At 43.6% G+C, this 19,256-nt stretch overlaps 1 protein-coding gene across 1 annotated transcript in view; it reads left to right on the top strand.

The window, feature by feature from the left end:
- lama2 (laminin, alpha 2) overlaps positions 1-19,256 on the top strand; it is a 384,202-nt gene that overhangs the window by 137,996 nt on the left and 226,950 nt on the right. Inside the window, 1 exon segment of the mRNA XM_084314199.1 lies at positions 3,519-3,631. Coding sequence (XP_084170325.1) covers positions 3,519-3,631 — 113 coding nt within the window.

Genomic DNA, 19,256 nt, shown 5'->3' with positions numbered 1-19,256 from the left:
CATGCATGAGTCTGGTCTCTTTTGAAAAGTAGTTTCTTACACAATAAAGAAAAATCCCTTTGAGTGCTAATGAAATAGAGTAACAGAGGTTTGAACACACTGAAGTAAAAGTTTTGCATACTCACATTTCTGTTTACTGGTTGCCAGATGCCTGTTTTTAAGTTCCAGCTGAGAGGTAGGAGCTGGACAACATAATGGTTCCATAGCCTGAAGTCGTATGTAGTACAGGTCCAAAGTTTATAAAAATCCCACGGAAAATGTATGTTTTTGTAATGTGTGTACCAGTAAAAATTCGGCATGATTATATAAAATGGCCATCCATTTTCGGACATCACAATGCCTCATTTAGTCATGACTATAAATGTAAAACATAATTGTTAATATATTGGTCCTCATTCTCGAACGAACATATACAAAATTCCCAAGGAATTCCTTTGTAACTCGATTTACAAACTTTTTCGGCATTCTCTAACGGCTTCGTATTGTAAATTCGTTGTAGGATTTATGTAGGCTTTACGAACCCGAAAAGGCAGTCATAAGACGGACAGACCAGTGTGTGCCCCTGTTTTCAACAGCTGTCTTTGGGAGAAGTCCTTGGTGATTGCCATCACTTCGATTCTACAGACATCCGTGGAATTCAATTATTATAATGATAATAAATATGACTATGTCTCGATGTGTTGGCGTGCACCCAAGTTTATAACAGCTGTCTGTGGGGAGAAGTCCTTGGGGATTGCCGTCACTTCGATCCTACAGTACAGACATAACCCTTACCAGTTAAACCTAACCCTTACCAGTTAACCCTAACCCTTACCAGTTGAACAGTAGACCATAAGTATGACAGTCAGTCAGTAAACCAGTCATACCCCTTTTCCACCCAATTAGTTTTGGTTCTGGAACTGGTTCACTTCTGGATTCTTGGAACCTTGGTGATATCTAGCGGACCATCCTGCGTTTCCACCTGTTTTGAGTGGAACCACTGTCCTCAAGGATGCGTCATCAATGGAGGGCGTTGATCAATGTATTCCTACTGGCCCATTATGTTAAATGTATTGATGCTTGCATACAGTGTGCAATGCTCACACATCAATGTTTAATCCGTCTCTATCATAGACTAAACTAAATCTGTAAATATGTGCCCAAACAGCAGATTTAAACAATGCTGGGGAATATTATGTGATTTAGCTCGTCTTGTCCACTGATCAGTAACAGCCATTCCTCACACAAACGGACTGACAGCTGCACTCCCAACTGGCCTGGTCAAACCGAAAGATCTCTCATTTTAGATTTAAATGCACTATGCACAAATTACTAACGTTAACTGAGTTTAGTATTCCTTTCATGTTGTTCATCACAGTTAGGGATGGGTACCGAATTAGGTACTTTTAAAGGTACCTACCGAATCATGTCGGTACTACCAAGTACCGATTCACATGAGATAAACTTTTTATTTTATTTTTGCCTTTTTTTTTTTTTACTTCAACGTTCACACGCACAATATACGCTTACCTAGGATTTGACTTGATTCAACAACAAAGCAGTCGGGGCAATGGCAAGCCGAAAACGGTCGAAAGTGTGGTTATTTGAAGTTTGGATTTTTATTTTTATTTACAACTGAGGTAGGTAGATTACATTTTTAGAGACTAAAGTACAGAAAAAAGGTACCGTTGGGTACCGGTATCGATTCAAATGTGAAAGGTACCCAACCCTAATGACAGTACACAATTTTTTCCGAGGATCTCTCACTTGCCTTCTCCTTCCTCCTTCCTGAAACCAACTTTTCAGGTTCCGAACCAATTTGTCTTTGGTTGAAATGATAAGAGAGAGATGAACTGACAGAGAGAGAGAGAGAGAGAGAGAGAGAGAGAGAGAGAGAGAGAGAGAGAGAGAGAGAGAGAGAGAGAGAGAGAGAGAGAGAGAGAGAGAGAGAGAGAGAGAGAGAGAGAGAGAGACTGAGAGTGTGATTGAGTGAGGTCTTAAGTGATGCATCTTAATTATGTGCCATGGTTTTTTAACAAGCTTCAAATGTCAGAAATAAGTATTGCGTGATTGGCAGCTGCCAGTTAAAATTATATACTACACGACACACACACACACACACACACACACACACACACACACACACACACACACACACACACACACACACACACACACACACACACACACACACACACACACACACACACACACACACTGCTTAAAGGGGAACTATGCCCCATTTTTTATTCATACATGGTCTTTGCTAAAACTTAAACTTGTGATGTCATCATGTATAATGTCTGAAGCTGCTCCAGATTATAAAAATTACACCCTAGCACGCAGGAAAATTTTCTGAGAATATGGTGGTACCGATGACACTGAGAGCACACAGGAGAATGTTCTGAGTATATGGTGGTACCGATGACACAGAGCACACAGGAGAATGTTCTGAGTATATGATGGTACTGATGACACAGAGCACCCAGGAGAATGTTCTGAGTATATGATGGTACTGATGACACAGAGCACCCAGGAAAATGTTCTGAGTATATGATGCAAGTGAGGGATGATATGTTAATTTAAATGGAAAACTGGTGTCATGAACACACAGTGTCATGTTTCCAGAGATTGAAGAACATGAAAATGGCGTGAATACGCTCAATCCAGATTTAATTTGAGTGAGTAACAAGGTGTCCAATGTTAATGTAGTCGAGTAAAAGTATCATTCTTTTTTAAATGGAGTGAAGTAAAAGTGAAAGTCGTAAGAAATATGTAAAAACGACTTAAGTACTGTAACAAAGTACTTTTACTTTGTTACTTTACACTACTGGTATACAGGTAAATGTTCTGTTTCAGAATTTTGTTTATTTAATTTGTTTATTGTTATTTGCACTTACAAACATACATTCTGGAATAAAAGAAGTAAAAGAAGTTAAAATGTGCAGGAAAGGTCAAAAAGCCCAAGGGCTTATAAGCGACCTCCCGTCTTAAACCTATATAGGATAACTACACAGAACCCCCCCCCCCCCCCCAACATTATGCACAAACACACATGCGCATATCCCTCTCACATACATACAATACAGCATTATACAACAATTATAATGTTGAAAAAAAGACTGCTCACAAATACACATGGATACTAAAGACTACAGGATCTGTAGTTCTTTTTTAAGCTTGCTTTTAAATGTATTTAAAGTGGAACATGTTTCTGTTAGATTTTGTATATCATTCCACATCACTGCACCTTGATAGACAAATGAGAATTTGGCAACAGAGGTCCTACAGAAAGGAATGCGTAAGTAATTATTTCTTCTTGTGAGATGTGCATGATTGAATTGAGAATACTATCTATCTATCTATCTATCTATCTATCTATCTATCTATCTATCGATCTATCGATCTATCGATCTATCGATCTATCGATCTATCTATCTATCTATCTATCTATCTATCTATCTATCTATCTATCTATCTATCTATCTATCTATCTATCTATCTATCTATAATATATATGTCTCTCTCTCTCTCTCCAGAGAAACATCCTATAGACTACGCTATAGACGGGACTAACCGCTGGTGGCAGAGCCCTTCAATCCAGAATGGGATGAGCCTTCACCATGTGACTGTTACCCTGGACCTGAAACAGGTACACACACACACACACACACACACACACACACACACACACACACACACACACACACACACACACACACACACACACGCACACGCACACGCACACACACACGCACACACACAGTGGCGTCACGGTGGTGTAGTGGTTAACACTGTTGCCTCACAGCAGGTCCAGGGTTCGATTCCCGCTTGGGGACCAGGTTTTCCGCGTTGCCAGGTACCCAGGTGGGGTATCTCCCAGGGCTTTCTGTGTGGAGTTTGCATGTTCTCCCCGTGCTCGCAAGGGTTTCCCCCCCAATAAGAGAAACCCAATGTAAAAACATCCACAACAGACCGCTGAAGAAGACGGGCAGGAACACTTGGATTGGTCCCCGGGCCGCGGTACCTCGCCGACGCCCCTATCTGCTCCCAGCTGCCCATGGGGGGAAGGACGGCGGGATGGGTCAAGCGCAGAGACTCAATCGCATCGGCGACCCAAAAAACAATGCATGTGTGTGCCGCCCATCGCAAGTGTGTCGTTGCATGCCGAATAAAGACTTCTAAAAAGTCCTGCATTATTATTATCATCATTATTACACACACACACACACACACACACACACACACACACACACACACACACACACACACACACACATTTAATTTCAAACCTTTAGCTTTATTTATTGAGGTTTCCCTCATCAGTGCTGTTACAGATTACAGGCTCATTAAAACAGGTCAAGACACAAAATGAAGATAAAGGAAAAGATCAGTTTAGATAATTAAACAATGAATAAATAGGACAGAAACACAGATGGAAAAAAATAGAAGTCAAAATGAAAAACACACTGAACCAGGGACATTTGTAATCATGTTTTTGTCCATAGGATAGAGCATGGATTTTTAGTGTGCGTTGAAGATCATTCCTGCAGGAAGATGGTGTTGGGTATGGCCAGTGTCTTGTACTACTCCTATTTTATAGTGTGTTTGTATAGTTTTTATCTCTCAAGTAGCTGCTACATTAGATATGACAGAGACTCTGACCATAAGAGATTCAGCGATCACTTCCCCAAACCAGTGTTTCTCCACGAAACATTCCCTGTTCACCCTAACTCTGTTGATCCTAACTAACCACTTCCTAGTATTTAGCTGGTGAGACAAAGACAACAACCAAACATTCCTCCACTTCTAAGTATTCTGCTGGAGACAGTAAAACAACAACCAAACCTTCCTCCACTTCCTAGTATTTAGCTGGTGAGACAAAGACAACAACCAAACATTCCTCCACTTCTAAGTATTCTGCTGGAGACAGTAAAACAACAACCAAACATTCCTCCACTTCCTAGTATTCTGGTGGTGAGACTAAGGGTGCTTTCACACCAGCGCTGTTTGGTCTGGACTATCGGACCAGAATTCGATAGTCCGCTTTTTTGGGGTGGTGTGAATGCGCAGTGGAACTCTGGTGCGGACCAAACACGCAAACTCTGGTCCGCCAAAAAACATAGGTCTCGGTTTGCTTCATCGGACCAAACGCGGACCAAATATAGGAAGTCACCTGATAAACTGTGCATCTTGGGTAGAAGGAAGAAAAAAACACTGCAGCTTATTATTATTATTATTATTATTATTATTATTATTATTATTATTATTATTATTATTATTATTATTATTATTATTATTATTATTATTATTACCGCGGCGCGCAGCATTCACTGCAAAACAAGCACACTGTAAACATGTCTCCTGATAAACTGTGCATCTTGGGTAGAAGGAAGAAAAAAACACTGCGGCTTATTATTATTATTACCGCGGCGCGCGGCATTCACTGCAAAACAAGCACACTGTAAACATGTCTCCTGATAAACTGTGCATCTTGGGTAGAAGGAAGAAAAAAACACAGCGGCTTATTATTATTATTATTATTATTACCGCAGCGCGCGGCATTCACTGCAAAACAAGCACACTGTAAACATGTCTTGTGGACAGACTTGGGCGAATGATGAAGTGAAAGCCCTGATCGTTATATGGGCAGAAGACCAAATAAAACAGCTGCTTGTGGGCACTCACAAAAACAACGAGGTGTACAAGTTGTTTAGCAAGAGGATGGCGGTAATGGGTTATAATCGAACGATGGATCAATGCCACGTCTCTGCTACTATCACACTTCTTGCGCTGTTTGTGTTTTCGCGGATTTCACTTCCTGAAGGGGAGGGATTTCCACTCTCCATTGTGTCCAATAGACGAGCGCCCTTTTTCGACCGTGTGACATTGTTCAGAAAGTTTGGTGCGCTTGACAAATTGCAATGTGAATGCAGACGAACCATTTGACGAATGCAACAATGTTGCAACTTCACCACCAGAACCGCACCGAGTCCACCAAAACTATATGTGAAAGCGCCCTTAGACAACAACCAAACCTTTCTCCACTTCCTAGAATTCTGCTGGTGAGGCTAAAACAATGAGAAAACTGTCCTCCACTTCCTATAGTATTCTGCAGGAGAGACTAAAACGAGTAAACCTTCCTCTGCTTCCTAGTATGCTGCTGGCCAACGTACAATCCCTGGATAGCAAGCTGTGTGAGTTGAGAGCAAAGAGCTCCTTCCAGTGGGAAGGAAATGACTGTAACCTGATCTGCCTCATCCAGACCACGCCATCGCACTACCTGGGTTTTCTGTGTTTTGAGCGGACAGATCTAAGGAACTCTCTGGAGAAAGTAAACGTGGGGGTCTAAAAACCTCCTGTTCTTGAGACCTGGAATATATATGCCGACCCTTGTGGACACAGAGGGATTTTACAGTTGTTATCATGATAGCTGTGTACATACCGCCTAGCATAGACACAGACCAGGCATTTAACCTCTTAAGGATTGGGGAGAAATGGGGCTAGTTTATTAGAATTTTTTGACCATTGCATACCCAAAGTAATTTGCGATTTATTATACTTTATTCTTATAGCACATGCATGAGTCTGGTCTCTTTTGAAGGGTAACATTCTGAAGTTCTCATATCACTTTGAGTGCTAATGAAATAGAGTAACAGAGGTTTGAACACACTGAAGTAAAAGTTTTCTGTACTCACATTTATTTTTACTGGTTGCCAGATGCCTGTTGTTATGTTCCAACTGAGAGGTAGGAGCTGGAAAACATAATGGTTCCATAGTCAGAAGTATTATGTAGTACAGGTACAATGTTTATAAAAGTCCCATGGACTGGCGGCCGGGTAGCACAGCGGACTAAGCGTCTGTCTACCACCGCAGAGACACTGGTATCGAATCCGTCTGTCAGCGGTGCCTCCGGCTTGGCCGGCCGTCAACTGACACAATTGGCGGTGTCAGCGGGAGGGAGGCCGGTGGGTGGTAAACTGGTCGTTGTAAACAGCGACTCCTACAGGTCGGTCAGGGCGCCTGCACAGCGAGGGAGGGAAATGGTGAAGGTAGTGTGACCTCCCACGCGTTACACTTCACCAATGAGAGTCCGCGCTGTCAGGTGAAAAGAGGCTGCTGGCTGTCTCCTATGTATCGGAGGAAGCATGTGATAGACTTCAGGGCTCCATAGACCGACCAGTGGGGGGGAAATGCGCGCAACGACCAGGAAGGGAAGGGGGGAATTGGCATAACGACTAAATTGGGATGGGAGGAAAATACAGAAAAACAGGAGGAGAAAAAGTCGATAAAAAATGTAAAGTCCCATGGACTTTTTGTAAGGTTTTTGTAATGTGTGTACCGGTACAAATTCAGCGTGATTATCCAAAATGGCCATCCACTGCCATTCATTCAGACGCGCAAGTCAAAACAAAGAGCGTGTTCTCTTCTTCTGCCCCTTTCTCCTTGCAATCAGTGCTCATCTGGGGTCGCTTTCGGAGCAGATGCTCCTTTGGCTACAACGGTGGTCAATCATTTTCGCTATCAGCGGTGACTGAGCAAAAAAGAGATACTTTTTTCATGTATACATTCGCACGTTATCCCGTGGTGCATATTGTATAGTTTAGGACTGATCTGGGCTAATTCCTGAAAAGCTGAGTTATAGGGCACTATGTGAATTTTGCTAAATTCGTTGGCGTTTCTCGCCTGGACACGCTACTATTTCCAAATCAAATGTATATAATAGGTATTATGTTTCATCATGAATGCATCAAGGGGGGGGGGGGGTCATTTTTTTATGCTCTGATCGTCATCAATGGCATTCGTTTTGAACACCACATACGCTGATCAGCTGGATCGATATGAAATCATTGTAGGATCAAGGTGGAATTGACGTCAGATAGTCCTTACCTTTGATCGGGGGTATTCCAAAAAGAATATTCCAATTGTCTGATTGCCATTTCCAGTATTAGTGTCCATCGGGTCCCCGACATAATCCAGCACAACACATGCATCGAGTGGCCATGGACGCGTTCCAATGTGATCGGGTGAAGCTTGACTTAGACTTGCCTGGACCAAATTCTCCGCCCGGAGGACATTAGATGTGACACAGGGTCTGGAACAGGGTTTCAATGGGTGGGCGATACTGCCACCTAGCAGGGTCTGGCCGGTACTGCACTTTTGGCATCTCAGTATGGCTTTCAGTGGTAACATATAGGTCCGTGAGTGTAATATTGATATTAAAATCGAAAAAAAGGAAAAACTATCCAAAAAACGTAATATTACATTTCTGGTGCCTAACGGTTGGCGAGCAAACGCGCAATATTACGTGGTTGGCACAGAATGAGTTAAGAGGTTAATACAAAATTAGTTTGAGATGAGATGGACACAGATACTTATTTTACTCTAATGCTCGTTATCTGGAAAAAAATCAGTATCAGATTACACCATTCATTTGTAACATTTGTAATTCATTTGAAACAGACCCAACCTCATGGATGAGAAAGAGAGAGAAAAGAAGACAGAGTCTGGAGGAATATATTTCCTCAGAAAATGTGTGCTGTATTTTAGTGGAGTTTTTGGAGTCAATGAAATAGATAGATAGATGTGATAGATGTGATACAATATGATGTAATAATGTTGTAAAAGCCTTTTCAGTTTCTGATCTTTCAATGTCCCCCAGTTAAAGGGGTGGTGGAGTTCAGACAGTTCATAAAACTTAGTTTAAAAGAGAGAGAGAAAAACAGATGATAATTCATAATTAATTATGTGAAGGCACAACAATTGCATTGCCAATGGATATTATAATGGATTGCCAATGGATATTAGGTTAGAAAATTCAACATTTGCCATTTAACATGACTTCCTTTAAACTAATATTAAAAATAAGAAGAAATTCCAGTATAAACCACACCCAATTCCGGTCTTCTATCTGAATACAGATACAGATACAGGAACAGTACAGAAACAGGTCAGCAGGAAGGGTACAACCTTTTCAGCTGAGTAACAATGTTCATCAAACAGTGTTGAAACATGGGTGCTACAGTCTTGAGTGCATAGTGGTAAAGACATATTAGTATATTATGTAGTAGTAATATAGGCAAGGACGATAATTTTCATGGCAAAGTGCATGGTAGTAAAAGACAGTACCAAGGTTAGTGTGTGTTCTTTTTCAGATATTGATTGAAGAAGTGTGTTTTTAGTCGATGGTGGAAAAGTTGTCAGGTTTTGGCTGTCCTAACTGTGGTGGGAAGTTTGTTCCACCAATTTGGAGCAAGGACCGAGAATAGCCAGATTCTCTTTGATGACCCCCCCCCCCAGAGCTCGGACTGGAGTGGGTCTGAGGCGGCCAGAAGATGTAGAGCGGAGGGGGTCTTGAGGGTGTGTAGTTAGAGACCATTGACCGGAGGTAGGTGGGAGCCGTTCCCTTCGCCCAATATGCCAGGTCAAGGACCTTGAAGCGGATTCGTGCAGCGATGGGGAGCCAGTGCAGCTCTCTAAGAAATGGGGTAACATGGGCTGACTTTGGTAGGTTGGAGATCATGCGGGTCACTGCATACTGTATTAGTTGAAGTGGCATGGTGGGGGTAGTCGGTTGACCAGCTAGCAGTGCATTGCAGTAGACGAGGCGAGACATGACTGTTGATTGCACAAGGAGTTGAGTGGCTTCTTTTGTCAGGAAGGGGCGGATCATTCTGACATTGCTCAGGAGGAATCTGCAGGTTCTGGTTGTTGTGGCGATGTGAGCGGAGAAGTTCAGCTGGTCATCAAGGACTACACCTAGGTTCTTGGCAGTCGGGGGCGAAGCCACAACTACATTCTCCACTGTGATGGAAAGGTTGTCAGCAGGGAGGATTCGGCCGGCAGGTGAAGTAACTTTGTTTTGCTTAGGTTCAGTTTAAGGTGGTTGGTCGTCATCCAGGCCGAAATGTCAGACAGGCAGGCCGAAATCCTCTCAGAGACTTGGATATCTGAGGGAGGAAAGGAGAGGAATATTTGAGTGCCCTCTGCATAGAAGTGATACGAGAAGGCATGAGACGTGATAATTGTTACCCAGAGATTTGGTTTAGAGAGAAAAGTAGAGCCGTTGGTCCCCAAGGTCCAAGCCCTTGGGGACACCCGTCTGTAGGGGCGGTGGGGCGACAGGGTCCCTCTCCGTGATACTTGGTTGGAGCGGTTATCAAGATAGGATGATAGCCATGCCAGTGCAGAGCCTACAACTCCCATTCCTGTGAGGGATGTGAGGAAGATCTGATGGTTGACTATGTCGAAGGCTGCCAACAGATCCAGGAGAATCAGGACAGAGGATAGGCCTTTCGCTCTTGCTAAGTGAAGAGCCTCTGTGAGTGCTATGAGGGCCGTCTCTGTGGAGTGACCAGTCCTGAAGCCTGACTGATTAGGGTCTAGGAGGTCATTCTCTAATAGATAATCAGTGAGTTGGTTGGACACAGCACGAGAGAAACAGGGCGATAGTTATCTATGACGGTGGGGTTCAGGTTTTTTTTATTTGAGCGTGTGACTCTAGCTTGTTTTAGGGAGGTGGGAACCACCACAGAGTTGAGGGAGGAGTTGATGGTTGGAGTTAGGAATGGGAGGATGTCTGGTGCTATGGTCTGGAGGAGTGGGGAGGGTATCGGGTCCAGCTGGCATGTAGTGGGATGGACGTTACCAGTGTCAATGATTTGGTGTCTGTAATGGGAGAGAAAGATGATGTTCTTGATTCAGCATTTGGAAAGGGTGGGGGTTGGGAGAAGCAGCTGCGAATGTTCTCAACTTTTTTCTAAAAGAATAATATGGCAAAGTCTCCGGCAGAGAGAGGAGGGAGAGCATCTGACAGCCATGGACTGGGGGTGGAATGGCGAGCAGGCTTCTCGGAATATGAGATCCAAGGAGCTGCCAGCTTTATGGGTGGGAGGCATGACAGTTGGAGTTAGGTCAAAGGATTGTAGGAGAGAGACCACTGTGGTCGACATGGACGAGTCAGGCAGGTTGAAGTAGCCCATTAGGAGAAAGGGGGTGGACTGGTTGGTTGGACAACAAAGAGGCCTCTACAGGAAGGGCCAGAGCAAATTGTGCTTCCTGAGGAGACTCAAGTCCTTCAACGTGTGCAATAATCTGCTGCGGCCATCCTAACAATCTGTAGTAAGAGAGAGAGAGAGAGAGAGAGAGAGAGAGAGAGAGAGAGAGAGAGAGAGAGAGAGAGAGAGAGAGAGAGAGAGAGAGAGAGAGAGAAGAGAGAGAGAGAGAGAGAGAGAGAGAGAGAGAGAGAGAGACACAGAGAGACACAGAGAGACACAGAGAGACACAGAGAGACACAGAGAGACACAGAGACAAATACAGACAGATAGAGAGAGCGGGGGGAAGTGAGATACTGAGAGAAAGAGAGAGATAGGGAGAGTGAGATAGAGAGCGAGACACAGAGAGAGACAGAGTGACAGCAAGACACATGGAGTGAGAGAGAAAGAGAGACAGCAACAGAGAGGGAGTGAGATTGAGAGAGATAGACTAAAATAGAGATAGAGAGGGAGAGAGAGAAAGAGAGAGAGATAGCAAGAATAGAGAGATACAGAGGCAGAGAGAGAGAGAGGGAGAGAAACAGCGAGACACACACACAGAGAGAGACAGACAGACAGACAGAGAGAGAGAGAGATACAGAAACAGAGAGAGAGAGAGGGTGAGAGGGAGAGGGAGACGGGGGGAAAGATAATTGGTTGGTTGTGGTAGAAACACTGAGCTGTGATTGATTGGTTGTAGAGACACTGAAGTGTGATTGGTTAGCTGGAGAGACACTGAGATGTCATTGGTTGGCTGTAGGGCTTCATCATCATCATCATCATCATCATCATCATCATCATCAGGTGGCATCTTCGTTCCGAAGGTTGCCTATCACTCTCTGTCCCCACTTCTTCTCTCCAACTCAGGGTATCCGCCTCTCACTCCGCTCCAATCACAGACGTCGTCTACCCAGCCACTTCTTGGTCTTCCACTTCCTCTCTCGCCATCCACCTTCCCCATCACCACCTTCTTGAACATCTCCCCGCTGGATCCTCTCAGAACGTGCCCGCACAACTCCATCTTTCTCTTTTTCAACCTCTCCAGCAGCTGTCCTCCTTGCATACCCGCTCTTCTCAGTACCTCCTCATTCTTGATCTTATCCTTCCATGTTATCTTCAGCATATTCCTCAGCGTCCACATTTCAAAAGAGTCTATCATCCTCTTTGCCTCTTCATTCAGCATCCATGCCTCTGCTCCGTATGAAAAGACTGACATAACATACTGTACGTTTCCAAAATCCTGGTCTTCGTTTTCCAACTTATGTTTCATCTCATTAATTCTTTATGGTTCCAATCTCTTTGCAATTCTTCTCTTGATGTCCATGTTAGCTCTTCCACTTTCACTGATCCAGCTTCCAAGGTTTATGTATTCTTTCACTTGTCCATCCACCTGTATTTTACAAACAGTTCCTGGTGTTTTTTCAATGATTATTACTTTTGTTTTCTTTGTGTTTAGCGACATTCCATATGTTTTTCAGCTTATTCATCATGTCCTGGAGATCTTCTTGACAGTTACAGACTATAGCGGTGTCATCAGCATCTTATGTTACACCCTTCTCCGCTGAGAAGTCTCTTGATTTCTCCTTTCCAATTCTGACATTAGCCTTCTGCCTCCAGTATAAGTTGGCAATTATTCTTCGGTCAGAAACTGGTATTTCAAATTCTTCCATTGTTCTCATCAATGTTGTATGTTCAACTCTGTCGAAGGCCTTCGTGAAATCGATGAAAGCTTCTTCTGTTGGTCTATCGATTTTTCGCCAATGATTCTGAGTTGGCAGATTGCATCTCTTGTTCCTTTTCCTTTTGCGGAAACCCATTTGGCTATACGAAAGCTGATTCTGGGTTCTATTCTGTTCTTGATGATTTTCAGGAGTACTTTTGATGCATGATATCAAACTGATAGTCCTGTAATTGTTGCATTCTGTGGCTCTTCCGATCTTTGGGATCAGAATGAACATTGATTTTAGGAAATCATTTGTAATATTTCCTGAGTTGTAGATGTTGCAGCAGCCCATTTCAGCTGCTTGTGGAACATGCTGCACTACTCTGTACATCTGTGACCCCCATTTCCATCAGGGGAGTCGATGTGGACATGGTTGAGGATTACAAATACCTCGGAGTTCACATCGACAACAAACTGAACGGGTCAAAACACGCAGAGGCACTCTACAAGAAGGGCCAGAGCCGACTCTACTTCCTACAGACCTCAGCATGTCAGACTGGACAGGCTCAAGTCCTCCACTCTCATCCTGAGCACTGGTGTACCGCAGGGCTGCGTGCTGAGCCCTCTTCTCTACTCCCTCTTCACCCACGACTGCAAACCGGTGCATGGCTCAAACACCATTGTCAAGTTTGCAGACGACACCACCGTGGTGGGACTAGTCAGCAACAATGACAAGTCGGCGTACAGAGAGGAGGTCCAGTACCTAGCTCTGTGGTGTGCTAACAACAACCTGGCCCTCAACACCAAAAAAACTAAGGAGATAGTGGTGGACTTCAGGAAAAAGCACAGCCCCATCCACATCAATGGAGAGGAGGTTGAGCGTGTCTGTAGTTTCAAATTCCTGGGAGTCCACATCTTTGAGGACCTGTCCTGGACCACCAACACCTCGACCCTGGTCAAGAAGGCCCACAAGCGCCTCTTTTTCCTGAGGAAGTTGGCCAAACTCCACCTATATCCCCTCGCATGCTAGTGAACTTTTATCGCTGTACGATTGAGAGCATCCTCACCACCTGCATCTCAGTCAACTGCACCATTAAGGACCGGAAATCACTGCAGAGGGTAGTGAAAATAGCCCAACGCATCACCAAGACCCCACTCCCCCCCATCTCATTCTCTTCGGATCAAATAACAAACTCAGCAAGACCGGCGGCTTCTCAGTTACAGTGGGTGACAATATTGTCACAAGGAAAGATGAAATTACCTACCTGGGTTCCATTCTAGAGTAAAATCTTTCCTGTGACAAAATAGCATCCAAGGTAATAAAAAAAGTCAACCAACGAACTAGATTCTTGTTACAGATCTCCTCTCTGGTAAACAAGAATACCCTGAAGACTCTGGCAGGAGCACTCATTCAAGGGTACTACGACTATGCTTGCACCTCATGGTACCAAAGCACCTCAAAGGCGCTAAAAACAAGATTACAAACATCACAAAACAAACTGGTCAGACTACTGCTTGACCTTACCCCTAGAACCCACCTCACCCCTGCCCACTTTGACAACCTAGGATGGCTTAGAGTAGACGACAGAGTACAGCAACTTGCAATGGGCCTGGTCTACAAGATACACTACACGACTAAGGTACCCATGTACATGTCAAAATACTTCCAGAAAGGTCAGTGAATACCACGACCACAACACCAGAGGAAGCTCAACAAATCATGTTAAACCCAGATTCGGCTCAAACAAGGGACTAAACACGTTTCGCAATTATGCCACATCAATGTGGAACGCCCTACCCAAAGCTGTAAAGGAATGTGAATCCCTGGGCCCCGTTCCCCGTACCTGGATAACTGAGTTAGCCGGATAACTTTAACTGGATAACTGAGTTAGCCGGACTTTCCGGTTCCCCGTACCTGGATTTTCCAAATCACCATGACAACAGATCCAAAAGTTTGAGCCTGGTCGAAAGCAGAGTTTAAGTTCAAGTTAGCCTGAACCATCGCCACGCCCCCGCAAAGAAGTGACAGCCCGTTTCCTGAAATTATTCCCACAGTCTACGATCTGCATTATACCATTCTGAATTACGTTTTTGTGCTCCATTCTTCCAGAGGGGGCTTTTGAAATGTAAAATAGACCCAAAATGCTGATACTAAATTCACTTTGTCCTAAATAATGCACGTTATATATACCGTGGCGCTCGCTCGTGCGATGTACACATTATGTGGTTATTTTAATTGTAACTGGGATTAAGATGTCTGATGAGATGCGCTGTTTGACGGATTTGAGAAATTGAATGAGCCGTTGACGTCACATTAATGAATGAGGATAAAGAGATAAAACTTCCTTCAAAACAAAGAATATTCTAAACACGGGTCTCTCGTTCATTAATGTATAAACAATGAATTTATCCCATCTGGCACAGTGGCTCAGTGGTAGTGCTCAATCCTGGCAACCCGGTGACTGGGGTTCGAATCCCCGTCTTTCCAATATAAATTTTTGGAATATAATATTAATGATTATACGCAAAGGTAGCATAGTTTTAAGTTAAAATATTATAAATCTACATGCATTGAGGATGTCATTCTTTATATAGCTCTCAACGTGCACCAAATTGAATTATTCCTATATTGCAAAAAGAAGGAGACGACTGGGTCTCGAACCCTGGTCGTCTGCGTGAAAGTCAGAAGAACAACCCGTTAGACGACAGAGAAGATAAGTAAAAGATCGACCATACATCAATCAATGGGTAAGGGAGCCGTATCGTTATTCTGTATGACAGTTTTACAAATTATTTTCGCTAGCAAGATCTCATTTGATTATTCAATCCAGCAGGCAAGTTTAAAGAAATATAATCTGATTGATTGAGGTAATGAGGGACTTGAAATTAGCCTATAGATAACGCATTTAACTTGTCGGCGAGGCGATTGAGCCGTACTGCAATATGTTAATAAAGTTCTAAATCAATTAATCAATCAATGCCGCTAGAGAATCAGATTCTCTGCTATCGATACGTGCTGGCTTTTCAACTGAAGCGGCCGCACGCATTTAGCCTGGGTCGCAAGTCTGGCTTGAGTTAACGAGACTGAATCGACTTAGTTGAACCAGGTACAAGAAACAGGGCCCTGCCCACATTCAAAACCACTGCACCTACGGGAGGCTTCAATTCGAAACTGGCCACCGTAAATGTCCAAACCCCCCCACCCCCACCCCCTCCTAATAGACAGTCTCCTCCCCACCGCATGTATATATTCTCTCCCCACCGTATGGATATTTCTCTCCCACCCACCCACCCCCTCCTAATGTACAGTCCCCTCCCCATCATATGTATATACTCTGTCAGGATCTATGGGTAACAGTACTGTATATTTGCATATCGTATATGTCACAAATGTAACAGTACTAAATACCTGTATGTCATGTATGTCCCTATGCCATAAATGTCATGTATGTTGTGTATGTCATAAATGTCACTATGAATTGAAAATGGGGGACCCTGATGTAAACAAGACAAACGTCTTTCTCTGGTCTGCATCCCCTTAACAATTGTGTGTATTGAGCCGTACTGTATTGTACCCATTCTGCAATCTGTTAAATAAAGTTTTCATTAGTTCATTAATTCATTCACTCATCAATCTTGAGAAGCGGTGCTCACGGAGAGCATGGAATATCATCAAAGACGCTTCTCACCCCAACCATTGACTGTTCACCCGCCTGCGGGGTACTCGCTCTGGGGCACGCTACCGCAGCCTCCCAGGCAGAACCAACAGGACCACGTATAGTTTCTTCCCCTCAGCTGTCAGACTTCTGAATCAAAACTCTACATAGCCCACTGCACCTCACTGTATACCTGTGTATATAGCCATAGCTTATGTAGACTTTATTTTAATGATTCTTTTTTATTATATTTTGTATTGTATTTTGTATTGTATTGTATATTTTTCACCATTTCACATTGTGCTAACCATTGCACTTTACTGTACAGTTTTTATGTATATGTGTTTTATATTGCAAATGACTGTTGATTGTCACATCCTGGTTAGACGTACAAAATCTCGTTGCACTGTCTTGTACTGTGTAATGACAATAAAGTGAATCTAATCTAATCTAATCTCAGAAGGCTGAGATCCTTCAACGTCTGTACAAGGATGTTGAGGATGTTCTACGAGTCTGTGGTGGCGGGCGCCTTCTTGTACGCTGTGACCGGCTGCTGGGGCAGCGGACTGAGAGCGGGGGACGCAAACAGGCTGGTCAGGAAGGCTCTAGCGGTGGTGGCGGCCTTGCTAAGCCATCAGGGAAAACCCCTCCCACCCACTATACACAGACTTGGCTGACAGGAGGAGCATGTTCAGTGCTAGACTAACACTCCCCAAATGTAGCACTGAACGACACAGGAAGTCCTTCATTCCGACAGCCTTTACAATCAGACTGATCAGACTTTACAATGCATCCCTGTGCCTCACTGCATCACTGAGCACAGAGTGACAGTACCATCTTCCTGGGCCCTCATTCATCAACGTGACTTACGCACAGATATGTGCTTAACCTGTGCGTACGACCATTTCTAAGCAAAGTGTGGGATTCATCAATTTCAACTTGAACTTGACTTCGTGCTTATATTTACGCACAGCTCGGAGCATGCGTAGCTGACGCCCAGTGGTAGAATATGGGGACTGCAGACGGACGGCATAGATCAGTTGCATGCATTAGTTTCAACGCGGAAATAGGCTTGACTGACGTGTTCTGTATGACCCCCGTAATTCATTATAGTTCATTGTGAAATAGCGATATTAGTGTAATTATTGTCAAACCCTAAATAGCATGTGGAATAGGTCTTTCTCTCCGAATGAATGCAGGTTTATATATATAGCGTTATCGGGTGCACTGACTGCGCTCGCAGGAACTGTTTTCAGAGATAGCATCAGATAGGGATGAATGAATGAATGAGGGGCAGTCTAATTGCAGAGAGAACATAATATTAACTAGAGTCCACTACCCGAGACACCTCCTTCATTTGTACCGCAATTTGGGACCCAAATTGGAGCTATGAGCTTAAAAGCTTTTCCGTGCTTATTTGAGAAGGTCCAGCTGCAGAGCCGGAGAGACAGACAGCAGAGAGACAGACAGACAGACAGATAGACACTGTTCCACAGTGTGTGTGTGTGACCACTAGTCTCCTAGTAGAGACCCCCCCCTCTGGACCACCTCCCAGTAGAGACCCCCCCCCCCCCCCCCCCCTCTGGACCACCTCTATAGTAGAGACAAGTTTTCTGAAATGTATGTTTATATATGCAAATGAGGCACTTCCCCATTAAATGTGGACATTTATGGATGCAATAAGGCAAAATGAAGTAAAATGAACAACTAAATGTGTGTTATTGACGTTTTATTGTCACTAGTTTCATAGAAGACATGTTTAGGAAGCAAAATATAACAAAATCTCAAAATCAACAAAAAAAGTATATTTGCCTATTCACCTGCAGTGTCTCGCCTTAATCCTCATCTTCGTCTTCTTCCTAGAGAAGTCTCTACTAGGAGGTGGTCCAGAGGGGGGGGGGGGCTGAGTCTCTACTATTAGACTAGTAGTCACACACATGCACGCACGCACACACACACACACACACACACACACACACACACACACACACACACACACACACACACACACACACACACACACACACACACACACACACACACACACACTGTGGAACAGTGTCTGTCTGTCTGTCTGTCTGTCTCTCTGCTGTCTGTCTCTCTGCTGTCTCTCTCAAAATAGTATAAGTGCTATCTTGGCCCTGAGAGTTGCTCTCCGGCTCTGCAGCTGGACCCTTCCCAAATCAGCACGAAAAAAGCTATAAGCTTATAAAACGATTTAATATGCTAAACTTCGTTTTAAATTCCTTAATTCACTTTTGTTTATTTCATAAAGATTTTCCCGACATAATGCTACCTGCCCCGACCAGATCCGTGACTCTGTTGCGATACAGATGAATTATCTACTCAGAATAGTATTATAAAGTGGCTATCTTTTATGCTGTAGATCACTGCTGGTATGTGCGTGCAGAACCTTTATTTCAGCGGGGACTGTAGTATTTATTTGACGTTACTGTACAATATATGTGTATTAAAAGACGGAGCTGTCTTTTATTGTATTATAATAATTATTAATATTAAAAATAAATTAAGAAAGGCATTCTTATTCCAGCATGCATTAATGACACTAACGGGCAACGGCAAAACAGTGGTTAATGGTCTTTATTAGTGTTTGCGATGTCCAGGCAGCAATGGTCTTTTAGGAAGTTAATAGATATAATATCCGACAGTGTACAACACCCTCGGTTTAGTCCATTCTTCCACATTTCATGGGGGTGTCCATTACCGTATATGGTTAATCGGGGCGGTTTTGGTATGCAAATACGTGAAAGTGTGCACGAGCCTCGGCGCAGGGCCAAGGTGATATTTATCATGACAGGTGTGCGTAGAACCTGCGTACGCACGTGTGGTAAATCCCGTTTATTTTGTGCATGCACTCATTCTAAATTTTGTGCTTACGTGTGGAAATAGAACATTTTCTACGTC

The sequence above is a fragment of the Notolepis coatsorum genome (assembly GCF_963971535.1).
Source record: "Notolepis coatsorum genome assembly, chromosome: 5".
Taxonomy (NCBI): Eukaryota; Metazoa; Chordata; class Actinopteri; order Aulopiformes; family Paralepididae; genus Notolepis; species Notolepis coatsorum.
Note: the sequence above shows the minus strand (reverse complement) of the source record. Positions and strands in the feature narration are given on the sequence as shown.